The sequence below is a fragment of the Toxoplasma gondii genome, chromosome VIIb (assembly GCF_000006565.2).
Source record: "Toxoplasma gondii ME49 chromosome VIIb, whole genome shotgun sequence".
In the NCBI taxonomy this organism is placed as follows: domain Eukaryota; phylum Apicomplexa; class Conoidasida; order Eucoccidiorida; family Sarcocystidae; genus Toxoplasma; species Toxoplasma gondii.
The window spans coordinates 4,105,941-4,119,650 of NC_031475.1; the positions used below are offsets into that span (position 1 = coordinate 4,105,941).

Consider the following 13,710-nt stretch of genomic DNA (forward strand, 5'->3'; position numbering starts at 1 on the left):
AGGCGATCTCCATGGAATATATATATATATATATATATAGTTAGTTGCATTTCCGTCGTCGTGCAGCCCAGAGGGGACAATGTCAAGGATTGTGTTGAACTCAGTCTACGTTTTGTAATTCTTCGTAGTCGGACCGGTCACTTTTTGCCCACTAGTCGCCTACACCCTCCTCCAAAAGTGTGTGTGTATACACAACTACCAGCCGTGCAGAAATTCTGTTTCACAGCTGCTGGGTCGCACCCGCCTCAAACGAAGTTCACCAGCACTTAGACCTCTCGTCCTTCCCCTGCGGAAGCACTGGCGACTGTCCTGTGCTGCTGTTTTCCCTCGACACAGAAACTCAGTTGATCTGCGCTCCATTCTCCGGCGGAGCGAGGCTGGACTGGTCAACCTGCGACTCGGACTGCTTCCCTGCCGACGACTTACTGCCCCGGTGTACTACGCATAGCTGGTGTGAACTTGGGCAGCGAACTGCAAGGTCGTTGCTCGGACGGTCATCCAGCGGGCAGGGCAGTTTTTCGCGAACCTGAAAAAGTGATTTTGCGCGGCTTAAGAGCGCGGAACCGGCTTCTCTCTCTCGTCGAGTCGTCACCAGCGCGGCCGCTTGGATGAAGTAAAGCCCGTTTGAATTACAGAAAGTGGTTTTTGCAACTGCATTTCGGTCGACATTGCAGCAGCGCCCGCGAGAGGGGTGCGCGCTTGTGCGCGCCGTGTGGAGGGCGGGGTGGTACGTCGAAGAACAAACTTCGCCGTGATCCACTCGCGTGCAGGTTTCTTCCCCACCCGCTGAGCGCGCGAGAGCGGCGCTTTGTGCTGGGGGCCGACCCTGTTTTTGGCGGGACAATCTCTGTCGCAACTCGTGATGCGGTGTTTTCGAGTGCCGCCAGCTGGAACACCCCTGCGCGCACTTCCTCGCCGCACTGGGGAAAAGAAACCAGCCTTCTCCCCCCGTGAGAGAGAGACTAGAAGAGGTTACCCCGTCTCTGGGCTCCGAAGCCGGACACCAAAACGTGGACAACGGACTGGAGAGAGCGTGTGAAAACGGGTGTACCGCGCCAGTCTACCTCTTTTGCGCAGGTGGAACCGTCGCCTTCTTTCTCTGGCTGTGCGGACGTGCGTCTTTCCGCTTTTTCTGCCCCAAGGGTTGTCTTCGCCTTCGTGGGGGGTCCTGGTGAACCGAGTCCAGGCGAATCCATTTCACGATCTCCGTGCGTTTGCGCAAGAGGCCCCACTCTTAGTCTCAGCCTCCGTTGTTTTCACCGCTTCTGGGCGAATCTTTCCAGCTCTTCCGCCGTTCCATCTCTCGGTCCCCGAGTTCCCGACTTTCTTCCGCCCGCGCCCTTTTTCAAGTAAGTCGTTTCCCCGCGTTCTCGCCGAAAACGCGTCGCTCCCTTCGCCGGCGCCGTTCGCGGTTCCCCGCTTCTGCACTTTTCCCGCGATTTCCCTGCTGAAAACATGCCAAAGTTATCTCGCGCTCCAAGCCACCCCTGAACCGAAAGTATGGCACCGCGAAAAACCTCCGTACCGACAAAACTTGCAAGTTTCGTCGCGAGGACGGCTGTCCAGAGCGGTTCTGCTCCGCTGTCCCCCGTGCTGGGGTTCTGCGAGCCTCTCTCGACCAAAAACCAGTGAACTTTCAGAAAACGTCTCCGATAAACCGTATGCCGAAGCCGTTTCTGCCTTTCCCCACTGCGCCTCGTCCCGTGTGTGCTTCGCCGCTCTGAAACTCCACAGCTCAGCTTCCTGCGCGCCTCTCTTGTCGCAAATACGCGACTCGTTTTTTCGCATCTCCTCCGGAACGCCATTCCTCACTCGCTCTCCCCTGCGCTGCTTCTTTTTGCCGTCAGGGTTTACCCCGTCGACTTTTTCGACAATTCCAGAATCTGTCTGAACCCTTCGAATACGTAAAAGTACGTCTGCAGGGAAGCGCCGTTTCGCTGCCCATCCGGGGACTTCGTCTCGCGTCTCTTAATTGAATTTCTGAGGAAGTGATGTGGTGTCTGTCTTTACCATCCTTTCGTCTTCGGTGACTCGCCTGCAAAGACCTGCAAGTCAACAGACAGCGACAACAGATACTTTCATACAGTTACTAAACAGGTGCCAGGCCAATAAAGGCGAGAGATGCACTTTGCTACTCCTGCCTAATGCTTGTGTGCGTGTACGGAATTCCCGATGCCGGTTCTTCTTGTGAGTAGTACATGGAGCAACACTCTCCCTACTCGATTGTATTTCTTTCATGTTTGGGCGGCTGTGACTTCTGTCTGAACAATGACTGGGAAAGAGTTCGTAGAAACTGACAGACGGCTACCGCGTGCTGTCCTTCATCGTGGCCCAGTCGGCCGCGCTATAGAGCAGCACAGTGTTCTCCTGTGAACCTTTCCACTGATGCCTTAAAAAGAGGTGAACAGAGAGGAAGAAGGAAGCAGAAAGAGAGCGCGACAGAAAAGACAGATGCATCGCCTGTCTCGCGTCAAGATGTAATTTGCGGAAGCCGTGTGAGTGTCAGACATATGGGGGTTCTCTCGACGTAGGCTTCCTTTTCTCTGGCCGCGCCACTTGGTGTGTGGGACCGAGACACAGTTGAGGCAGGACCTACGCTCTCACTTCGTCTTTTCTGGAAATGAAAAGAGCGACCCTCTGTCTTTTTGGCGCTCTCTACTGTCTCTGAGAACGATCTGCGAACGCTTGGTGGAGGTATCGATCACGCTTTCTTTTTTCTTCTCAGAGTCTGCGTCCTACTCGACTGTCTGTCCAGCTTGCTGTCTCAACAACTCGTTTTCTTGTAAGTTCGAGAACACGATCTCACTTCTCCGGCGCTACGTGTACCCTACTTCCCGACCCCCAATATATATATATATATGTAATATACTAGGATACATGCGTCTACATACTTGAATGCGAATTCATTCACCTCTTGTCTGTATGCATCCCAACGTTTGTAGGCATCTGCACCGGGGCCGTATCGATTTAGGGGCAACCGCTTTAATGAAACCGCTCGAGCATTGACTCGGACATCTCGTTTGCTTTCGCGTTTAAACACCGTTTTTTACGCCGGTGCATGTCCGCTCGTGGTGCGTGCTCCTGCTGCACCAGCATCACACATTTCTACAGACAGGCAAACCGCATATATATATATATATACATGTATATATATTTGTATATATACGTATATTTGCATATATATATATATATATATTTGTATCTCTGTGTAAGTGTATGTGTGCGCAAGTATATGAAGTTTACCTCTCTGTCGCGTCTTTTGTGTGGTGCTGTGTGTTGTCTGTTTTCAGATTGCTTGCCCGGTCTCTTCCAGTCCTTGTTGTCTCCGTCGTCGTCGTTTTTCTCCGTTTTCTCTTGTCCCGACCAGTGCATCTTTGGACTCTCGCGAGTGCCGAGGATGCAGCTGGACTTGTTGCTGTGTAAACGATGATGAGTCACCAGCCGCCCACTCAGACTTACAGCGCAGGGGAGCGAGGGCCTCAGCACGGCTCTGGCGCCTCAAGAGGTTCGCATTCTCGAGACCTCGACTGGGATTCTTTGGGAGGCAAGCGGCGCGTCACAGGTACGCTTTTCGAGTCTCTACGAAAGTACCCTCGGATGCTCGCGGTCTCAATTTCTCTGTGATGTTACCGGATTCCACGTCGACGGAAAGGCGACGCAAGCCTTCTGTCTCTTTTTTGCACCTCGGGTTTGGGCCGGGGCGTTGCGTGTCTCCGTTTTGGCGACGGGGAAAGGCCCAGGGTACGAATTTCTTTCAGCAGGTCCCCAGATACGCCGTGGTGATTGAGGGATTTGTTGATTTCTTCTTCAAAGACATTTTCATGCTCTTCGCACCTCAACCGACTCTGCTCTTCTCCCTTTCGTACTCTTTCTTTCGCCGTCTGTGGCCCTTCTTCGAGGGAACATGTGCTCTCGGCTGTTCGTGTCTGCCCTGCACTCCCTGTCCTTGTTGGTTGAAGATTCTCATGCTCTGTGTGTTCTTGGGCGTCTCCTCATCTCTCCTTTCCGTAGATTTCCCTCTTCATCTCCCTTTTCCTCTCTCTCTCTCTGTCTTTGTCTCTCTCTGTCTTTGTCTCTCTGTCTCTGTCTTTGTCTCTCTGTCTCTGTCTCTGTCTCTCTCTGTCTCTGTCTCTGTCTCTCTGTCCCTGTCTCTGTCTCTCTGTCTCCCTCCGTTTTTCCGTTTGTCTCTTTGTTCGTCCTCCCTCGACTTCTTCTGTCTCGCCGGTTGACCTTTTTCCGCCTGTCCACCTGTTTTCTCTTTCTAGGCGCCCCGCCCGGGAACGCGTGTGCCTCGGCAGTTCCGTTGAGTCCGGCTCCAGAGGTCGCGCGCGAAGAGCCTGCGCCGTCTCCTCCGATCATGTACCATCATGTGGCTTCTCAAGGCGTCGGGACGAACGGCGGGGTGTACGCGCCCGTGTACGCGAACACCTACTACGCCCCCGGCGCAGGCCTCGTCGGCGGCGCGTACCCAGGCTACCCCCAAGGCTCCGCGCCCAACTACCAGCAAAACAAATTCTACAACTCGGTGAAGAACGGCGCCTTCGGGCCGAGCGCCGGCAGCGGAGGCGGAGGCGGGGGAGGAGGAGGAGGCGCAGGTCTCGTGGGCCATGCCCCGCCGCCGCCAGGCGGAGGTCCCGGAGCCTCGGCCGCGAGCCCCCAGCACCATGCGGAGCGCAAGAACTTCCAGCGACGCAACGAAGGACGCCACGAAGGACGAAGCCGCGGGCGCGACAACGCGAACGCGGTCTTTTTCCCTCCGCCAGTGGACGGAAACTGTGCGCGCCAGGGGGGGCGGCGACAGGAGGGTGGAGCTTTTCGAGCGGGAGGAAGTCGGAACGGCGCGCGGCGCGAGCGGGGAGAGCGAAGCCGCGAGCAGGGGGGGACGAACGGATCGTCTGGAGACGAAGGCGGACGCGAAGAGAATGGGAATGGAGGGTGTTCGCCGCTCGAGGCCCGCGTCGTGAGTGCTCCGGAGGAAGAACGAGACGGACGCCTGCAGGCTGCAGACACGCCTGTGGCGGCTGAGAAGAGAGAAGAGAAGAGAGAAGAAAGGAGAGAAGAAAGACGAGAAGAAAAGAAAGAAGAAAAAAGAGAAGAGATGCGGACGCGCTCGGCGCGCGTAGAGCCGAAGAAGGAGCGCGACGACGGATGGGATGATGATGGTTTTGGAGGCGGTGTGTCGATGGTGGACATCAACGAAATTCGAACGAAACATGCACAACTTGCCAGCAAAACTCCCCCGCTGGCGACAGCCACTCAGGGCGGCGCGCATTCCCGCGCTGCCTCCGCTGCCTCACTCCCGGCCCTCGAGCCGAGCCTCAGTCAACCGTTCGGAAAGAAGGAAGAGAAGAAAGAAGAGAAGAAAGAAGAGAAGAAAGAAGAGAAGAAAGAAGAGAAGAAAGAGGAAAAGAGGGAGGAAAAGAGGGAGGACCGGGCACAGTTTGCCGGCCTGCCTGCGATGCCTCAGAGCATGTCGCCGCAGAGCCAGGAAGGTGACGCCGCGAAGAAGGAGGAGAAGAAGGAGGAAGAGAAGAAGGAGGGCTCCGGTGTCTCGACACTCAAGGTGGGGGGCGGGGCGTGGCGGCCGCGGAGCCAGCGCCAGTTTACGCGAGAAGAAGAGCTGGACCGCACAGTGAAGGCACTGCTGAATAAATTGACAATCGAGAAATTCGACACCATCACCGAGAAGCTCGCTCGGACTGTCGAGGGATTGAAGGAACACAAAGAGCTGCAACTTGTCGTGAACGTCGTCATGGAGAAGGCGGTGACGGAACCAGACTGGTCAGAGATGTACGCCGACCTCTGCCAGGTAAGGCTGTTACTGAACTCGAACTTACATCTGAACTCCGAACTGACGAGCTGCCACGACACCCGAAGATGGACGCCGAGAAGGCGACGGAAGAAGTCGAAATGAGGATTCGCAGAGCAATGGAGAGAAGGGGAGAGAATGGCGGACGGATGGCGAAACGCAGAATACGGGAGAGAAGGAAGCGAGTGAAAAGATTCGGCCGCGTTGGTCCACGTCCACTTGCGCTGAGAGGCGGTGGACCTCTGTGCTCTGTCCAACTGTCCCCATGCACACAGACAAATATATATATATATATATATATATGTACACAATTGCATGCACGGTTTTTCAGTTCGTGCCGGCCTTCTCTTTTCAGGTCCTGCAGTGGCGCAGCGTTCCGACAGAAGGAACAGACATTGAGAACTTTCGCAAGACGCCCTTTATGAAGGCTCTGCTCACGAAAATCCAGGCAGAGTACGAGGCCATGCCCAGGTACAAAATCGGTTTCGAATCAAACGAAGACATTTATAGTGCTGCTTGTGTCTGCATGCAGTTTCACATCACGATAAAGAAATGAATATATATATATATATATATATCTATATATCTATATGCGTTTTTGGAAGGTGTGTAGGAGAAGAGACTCATCGGAGCAGACCGAGCTTGGCACGCGAATCTCAAGCAGTTGACATGGTTGTGCTTGTGTGTGCATTACCGGGATATCCATTTCAGTCATGTTATTGTCGGTGCTCTCTTGGACTTTTTAAATCAGGGTATGTGTGTCTCTCCAGTTACATACCAGTAAACTGGATCATTTGTTCGGACACAATTTCTATTCATAACGTGATGCTTACAATACATCGTTGGGCTATGATCTTATATTCTTAGTGCCGGCGAGCTCAACTGGACAAACTTCATCCTTGTACGGTTTGCACATACTCGACTCCTCAGTTTAAGTTAAGGAGTTTTTTGTTTACAGCTTCATTTTCTCTTTCACATCACTACATATGCATGTGTGGGTTTCTGTGTTTCGTACCAAGCACCATAGGAGAGACGCCTCCTCAGTCTGCGACTCACTGGCAACTCATTTGTGCCTCGAGTGTCTTTACAGCCACGACATGCCCCGTTTGCGTCTCCACGTCTTTGCGCGTAGACTGAGAAGTTTGGGTTGTGTTTTCTCTTGTGTGTGGATGCTGTAGGAGTCTCGAGTCTCGGCTGCGGAGCCTCCCGTCCGGCGAACTGGATCCAGAGGCCATCGAGGAGATGCAGCAGCTGAAGAGGACGAAGAATCGAATTCTGGGTGTCGTGAAGTTGATTGGTGAACTGTTTCAGAGAAAGATTCTAGGCTTTCCGATTGTTCGAGACGTCGTCGTCGACCTCGTTATAAAAAACGAGGAACCTGACGAGCACTTCATCGAATGCTTCGTGCAACTCATCGCCACCACTGGTACGTCCGCAGTTCGGTGTGACCGGCAGATTTCAGCGATAGTTTCTGGAGACTCACGTCCAACTTCGTCTCTCTGTTTGTCTCCTTTCTGTTGCGTGAGTCCCAACTACAGAGGAGATCTATCCGGCTACATGCTGTTCTGGGTCGATGTTAATGTTTATATGCATATGCGTATATGCATATATATATATATATATACATATATATATATACACACATATATATATATATATACATATATATATATATATTTACATATTTACATATATATATATATATATACAAGTATGTTTGAACAGTCGCACGTGTGCACTGGGGTTTTCATTTTCAAGGAAACATATTGCTGCTCCACACCCTGTGCTCACATCTGCATCTCCGTGTATTTTTGAAACCTGGAGAGTGTGGCGATCAAAGCGACGAGGTTGACGAACCGTCGCACATCCTGTTTATATCCGATTCTTTCTGTTGAAAAGGAATTGGCGATTGTGGGCGCCTGGGGCAGTGAGGACTGGGAGTCAGGTGTGTCTGTTTTTCTTCAGGTTATTACATCGACCAAAATCCGAAGGTGAAGGCTGTCCTGGACTCGTGGTTCGGGCGGCTGACGGAGCTACAGAAGAAGCCTTGCTACTCGAAACGTCTCAAGTGCATTATTCAGGTGCGAAAACGTTGACAATCATGCCCGCGCAGTCTCGTCTTTCGCGCGGGCAATTTGATGGAAATTGGCAGTGGCGAGCGCCCTGAATTCTGAAGGAGACAGGCCTTCACACAGTGGTGACACAGATGCAACGTAGATCCAGCGGTGGATCTGCGTGTACCTGTTTTCATTGTACGTTCGTACTCAGTCACAAGGTCCCTGCTGAGAGGAAGCCGGCTGAAGAGGAAAGGCGGCGGCGTTCCGAGCTTCTCCCTTGCCGTTCTTTCAGTTCAACTCTTTCGTCCTTTTTGTTCGCAGGACACTCTGGACATGCGCAAAGCAGAGTGGAGAAAGAAAATTCACAAGGAGAGAGCGAAGGCACTCAGCGACCTTCGCGAGCAGGTGAATGTCTTCTCTTTTTCCAGACTCAGGGTCACACAGTTGACCTCGATTCAGTGAAAACTCTAGAGTTGGAACGCGTCGAACTGAAGTATTTCGTTGCTCCGAGAAGTCCTTGCTCTCTCGTTGAACACTGTAGCCACTCAAGGGGAATCTCAGGCAGTTCGTTGTCGTCGCCAGAGTTCGCCATTCCAAAGCTCAGTGTCAACTTCCAGGACCCGATAAGCGCCTCCACCTTCCTTCTAAAGGAAATCTTCCCTCAACTCCATGGATCACCCGAGACATGTGCTTATGTTACTGTTCATTCATATAAATACGTATACATATATATATATATTTATACATGCTTACAAATACCTATACAAACATCTGCATACATTTACATCCGTTTTCACATATATATATATATATATATTTATATTGGATTCGCGGTGGTTTTACCCCCGTTGGGCGGACATGCGAGTGTACGGGAGAGGATGATCTGCTTTGTTTTTCAGCTGGAAACTGAGGAGGTGTTGGGAGGCTCGGTACATGCCGCGCAGTACGGCAACATCGTCGTTGTGGGCCAGCGCTCGAACCTGGTAAGGTTGTTTTCCGACCTCCTCGCTTGGTTTTCAGTGAGGTTGACTCGTGAAGCCGAAGGAAGTGCATGCACTTGCGCGCGCGTCTCGGTCATCTGCTGTATGCTCAATGCAATGCTCAAAAGAGGACGATACTTTTCAGAAGCGACGAAGCGAGCCGAGTTGACGCACGTCGGTTCGTTGTGCCTGGGGGATCTGAGTTGAAGCGAACTGAGTGGCACAGCAGGTTTCTTCAGTCAACAGGTATCTTCTCGTGTCTGAACGGTGGACGGTTTTCGCTTCGTTTTAACGCAGTGGACGGTTCTTTTTCGTGCAACGCGACTTTACTCCTTTTTCTCTTTTTCGTGGATGTTCAATTCCAGAATGGAGCGTACGCGGGATATCTGAAAGAGCAGCAAGAGACCTTCGATAGGAAAGTCGCGAAACTCCGACCACCCGCAGGAGCTCCCCCCGTAGGCCCGGGCGCGTCTTCCGGGGCGAACCCAGTGAGGCGATGACTTGCGAGAGAAAACCTGGAGAAAAGGAGAGGCGGAGAAAACCTGGAGAAAAGGAGAGGCGGAGTGTGTTCTCGACCGAGAAGAAGCACTCGGCGGGCCGACGACTTCATGTTGAACGAGGAGCGGAGACCGAGAAGCTGAAGAAAGAAGAGCAGACGGAGGCGACGAGCTTCCGGGGAAGAGCTGAGGGGGGTGTCGAGTGCTCGAGAGGAAACCCCCAGAGCTTCCCTCAGAGGCAGCGAGAGAAGACTCCGTCTTCTGAATCTTTTTTGTACAGTGTTCTTCATCAGTCAGAATCCGTCGAGATACGCTGGCAGGAGAAAGAAGGAACAGGAAAACCTGTAGACTCGTCGACAGTTTCATACGTGCACACACAAATATACATGTACATATGCATCTCTATATGTATGTATATGCATATTTATATATATATATATATATATATATATGCATCTCTATTCGTGTGCATGTACCTATACGGATATTGTGTAGGTTCGTGTATATACAGCGTGCGTGTGCCTGCTCATCTGTGCTGGTATTTTCCTGTGAATTTTTCATTTCCTTTTTGGCAATGTGGACGCGAATGCAGCACAGTCGCTCGCGAGGAGGAGACTGGGAGAGGGCAGTGCGTGGAAGAGAGAGGCGGGAGACTTTGATTTGTCATTTATTTTCTGTATCGATGCGGTCTTGGTTAGACCTTCCAGTTTGCGGCGGTGCGTGGCTTTCGTTTAGTCTGTGTGTGTTTCGTGGTTGTGTCCTCTTTGTTTCTTCCGAAATTGATTCGTCGTCTGCTCTGCTTGCCGCCCACATTCTTCTTCTCTCTTGCATAGAAATATCTGGAAATATCTGTTGTTTCCGGCCTGAGAGAGGCGCGCCGACGCACAGTCGAGGCCGAGACCCCGCTGAGAGGTGTCTGTACACCGCAGCCCAAGAGCGGCTGTCCTGCCTTGTCGCGGCGAGCAGCTCGTGGAGCACTGGAAGCACCGGTGCTTGTGTGCGTCGCCAGTCTCGTTGCATGTTCCGTTTTAGCTTTCGCACAGTCGCCTCTCTGCGTTGTGAGATTGTGCTCTGACTCGTCTGCACGCCTGGCGCCTTTCTTGTATCCCCTGTCTCCCCCAACTTTTTCTGTTTCTTCTGCAAGTCGGTCCGGCGCGCCTGTCCCCCGCGCGCGGTACGCACAACCCCCGCCGTCGCTGTCTCGCGAGAAGCGGACGCGCCGAGAAGTCTCGAGCGAGCAAAACTCGCATCTGGTGCGCCGACCTCTCAACCTCTCCTTTCCGCTCGCGGCTCTCTCAGGGTGTCTGTACACTTGAGGCACTGCGCGCCGCCCGACGCCGGCCCCGTTTTTGAGGGTGCGCGCTGTCCCTTTCCAGTGTACGTCTTAGTAAATAAGAGGAATTCGCGGACGCTCCTCCGCGAGCAGTTCCGCGTATATACTGAAAGCACACTGCCGGGTCACCTCCGTCGATCCGGGTGTCTGTTCCGCGAGGGAAATATGGGAGAGGCGCCAGTGCGGCGAACTCCGGAAAGCGAAGAACCTTTTCGTGTCAGGCTTCTCGCCAGCAGCCGTTTCGGAGATCGCGCGGAGCAGCGCAGTCCGGATACACCAGACAGCGGCGATATTTCTGTTTCTCACTTGCGCCGCGCGTCTGCCAAAGTTCTGCTTTTCTCAGTCCCTGGGGTGCCTGTCGCGAGTGGTTTTGTTTACACGAGCTGTCGGCCTGCAGGTCGAAGAAACTCAGAAAAAAACCTCGATTCGAAGGCGCCCAGAGGGCGCAGCGACAGCCTGTGTAGATGTGGAGACCAAGTTCCCAGGGGAACGTGAAAGCGGAACATCGCCTGAAAGAGCGAGTGCTCCTCAGCTGGTTCTCACTCGCTCACAGAACACACAGACGATTTAAAACGCGCACCTTTATGATGGGAGAGCATAGGAGTAGGTTTCTTGAAAAAAGAGTTTCTAGGCGTAGGCAGGACGCGGAGCTGCATCGCAAAGACGTTTTTTCGGCTGCTCTTCAGCTCAATTTCGAGAACTCATAACCGTTCTCGACTCGTCGCGGTCTTTCAAGCGGCGGCATGCGTTTGGATGTCCTTGTGCGAGGAAGCAGTTCTCTTCAGCTCTCTTTGAAAATCGGTGGCGCTCTAGAGAAACGACAGAGAGGACGCACATCGCGACTCGAAAGAGCTCTCCCGAGCATGCAGCGCAGGAAGGAGTCCTCTTCTCTGTGCGAGTTGCATTTGTTTTCTCGTTTTTTCAGCGCATTTCCGCCACTCTAATTTTGGATATCCAGAGAAAGCAGGTCCCAGTCTCGCACTCAACTGTCCACTCTCTCTGTCGACGTCTCCGGAGTCTGCTTTCGGAGACGCCTAGGGATTCCGACACCTTCATTGAACTTGAGATACACAGTTTGCCCTCGTCCTCATCGTTCTCTCTTCACCTGTCACAGGTGTGGTGGCTCCCCGCGCATGCAGGCCGTTTAGAGAAGAGCACTCGAAGAACAGAAGCAGGGAACGTCGCGTCCGCGACTCGCTGCGCTCGTGCGATGGAGCTCTGACACGAGGAAGGAGACGCTTCTACGTCTCCGAAGGGAGAGAAGAAACTCCTTCTCTTCCTCGACTGCTCGTTTCTGTCACTTTGCAACATTTTCGCGCTCATCCGTGAGGCCAATACACACTCCGGAACGCGGGAGAGACGCTCTCTCTCCCTGGCGCATTCTTGGACGTTTCCTCTCGATTTCCCCAGATATTTACAGCCACAATAGTCTTCACAGAAGCCACTCTCCGCCGGACAACGCGGAAAGATTCCTTCTTTTCTAAGGTGTAAAGGCAGTCTCTTCTTCCCTGTTTCTGTCGAACCCAACGGGGCTTGTCGGCGGCGCCTCAGAAGAGCTGGCGCTGCCTCTGGGCGCGCTGAGTGTCTGGAGACAGGTCTGCGACTCTGCAGTTCCTTTTTTCTTTTTCATTAGTCCGACTTGTACAACTAACATGTCTGGAAGCAAAGGAACCCTCCCCGCACTCCACTTTTCTCCTCTTTTTCGTTTTTCTCGTCGTTCTGTCTCTCCCTTGTCCGCTTCCCCAGCGTTGTCTTGGGTCTACGGCCGCCGCCCGGGACAAGCCACCTTTTCGCAGATTGTTCGAGGAGCGGAGAATTTTTGCCGCGCGCTCTTTGTGCCTTTTCTCTCCTCGTTCTTCTGCGCTTTTTCTCCAGAACTCTCTTTTCTGCGCTTTCCTTCCTTGCTCTTCGTTCAGTCACCGACTGGGGCGGTGCAGAGTGCGCTCCGTAGTTTGTGCGAGTTCCAAGCCGTGGAGGCGGCCCAGTTGTTCCCGTCGATGTCTGCAGCTGTGCCAGCGAGAACTTCTTTCTTCTGCCGCTACGGAAGAAAGCAAAAGAAAGCATGAGAAAACAGACAAACCACGCACTTTTCTACGGGAACAACGACTGGAAACGGAGCAAAAGAGTGCCGAGACACCCTGACTTCCGGGATGTATATGCGCCGGAGAGCCCCGGAGGTCTCTGCAGCTCAGAAAGCGATTCTGTGACGGAGGAATTTTCTCTCCTGGTGATTTAGATTTGCTCTCGCTTTCGGAAGTTCACTTCACGTCTGCTTTTCCCCTTTCGCTGTTGAGGCGTCTCTGCCTTCTCTCCGCACATGCGCAGATTGCGTTTGGCGGCAACGGCGCTTCTTGTTTACAGAGACTCTCACTTCTGTTTCTACGTCTCCCTTTTTTCTCGATTTGTTTCCTCTTGTTCGTTGCGTCTTGCTCCTCTCTCCTTTTTCGCAGCTCTTCTCAGTCTCCCTTCTTTTTCGATTTCTTGAGCCGCTCCTCGTCTCGACAGCACAAAGCCTTACACCTACGGATACGTAAAGCTCACAAACGCACCTTGTTTTTCTGCGTGCGACTCTCGGTAACTTGGGTGTTTTTCGTTTCATGTCTCCGGCCTCGTCTTGTTCTCTTCCGTTTTCTTTCTCCTTTTCATCCAGTTTCTGCCTCGGTCTCCCTTCTCTCTTCTCTTCTCGCTCTAGCGTCCTCGCTTCCCTGTTTATTGGATGTCTTTCCCCGCCGCTTCTGTCGCTCTGCCTGACTCAGTTTGTCTGAGAGAGACGCAACCTCCGAGGACGCCTTTTGCTTCTCGCTCTTTTTCCCCTTTTCCTTCTTCTCTCTGGAGAAAGAAGACGGTCTCCACTCCGCCGGTCTTTCCTCCCTCCTTCTCTTGTGTCGCCTTTTGTCTTTTCGCTTCCTGGGGCGTCGCCGAGACCGCTGCTACCTTCACACGTCTCTCCCTCTCTCTCTCTGTTCATCGCGAGCTGCTCTGTGCGGCCTTCATGTTCTTCGACTGTTGAAGACGACCTCCGACGGCGAGTCCC

At 53.0% G+C, this 13,710-nt stretch overlaps 1 protein-coding gene across 1 annotated transcript; it reads left to right on the forward strand.

Moving 5' to 3' along the window:
* The first annotated feature begins 1,303 nt into the window (after positions 1-1,303).
* TGME49_257350 (eukaryotic translation initiation factor, putative) lies at positions 1,304-9,536 on the forward strand. Its single transcript, XM_002364930.1, has 11 exons — positions 1,304-1,349; positions 1,848-1,910; positions 2,726-2,782; positions 3,291-3,562; positions 4,266-5,809; positions 6,165-6,280; positions 6,988-7,235; positions 7,775-7,890; positions 8,188-8,271; positions 8,766-8,849; positions 9,212-9,536. Exons 4-11 carry the CDS (start codon positions 3,427-3,429, stop codon positions 9,344-9,346), a joined length of 2,463 nt encoding a protein of 820 aa, XP_002364971.1. The 5' UTR covers positions 1,304-1,349; positions 1,848-1,910; positions 2,726-2,782; positions 3,291-3,426; the 3' UTR covers positions 9,347-9,536.
* Positions 9,537-13,710: the final 4,174 nt, after the last annotated feature.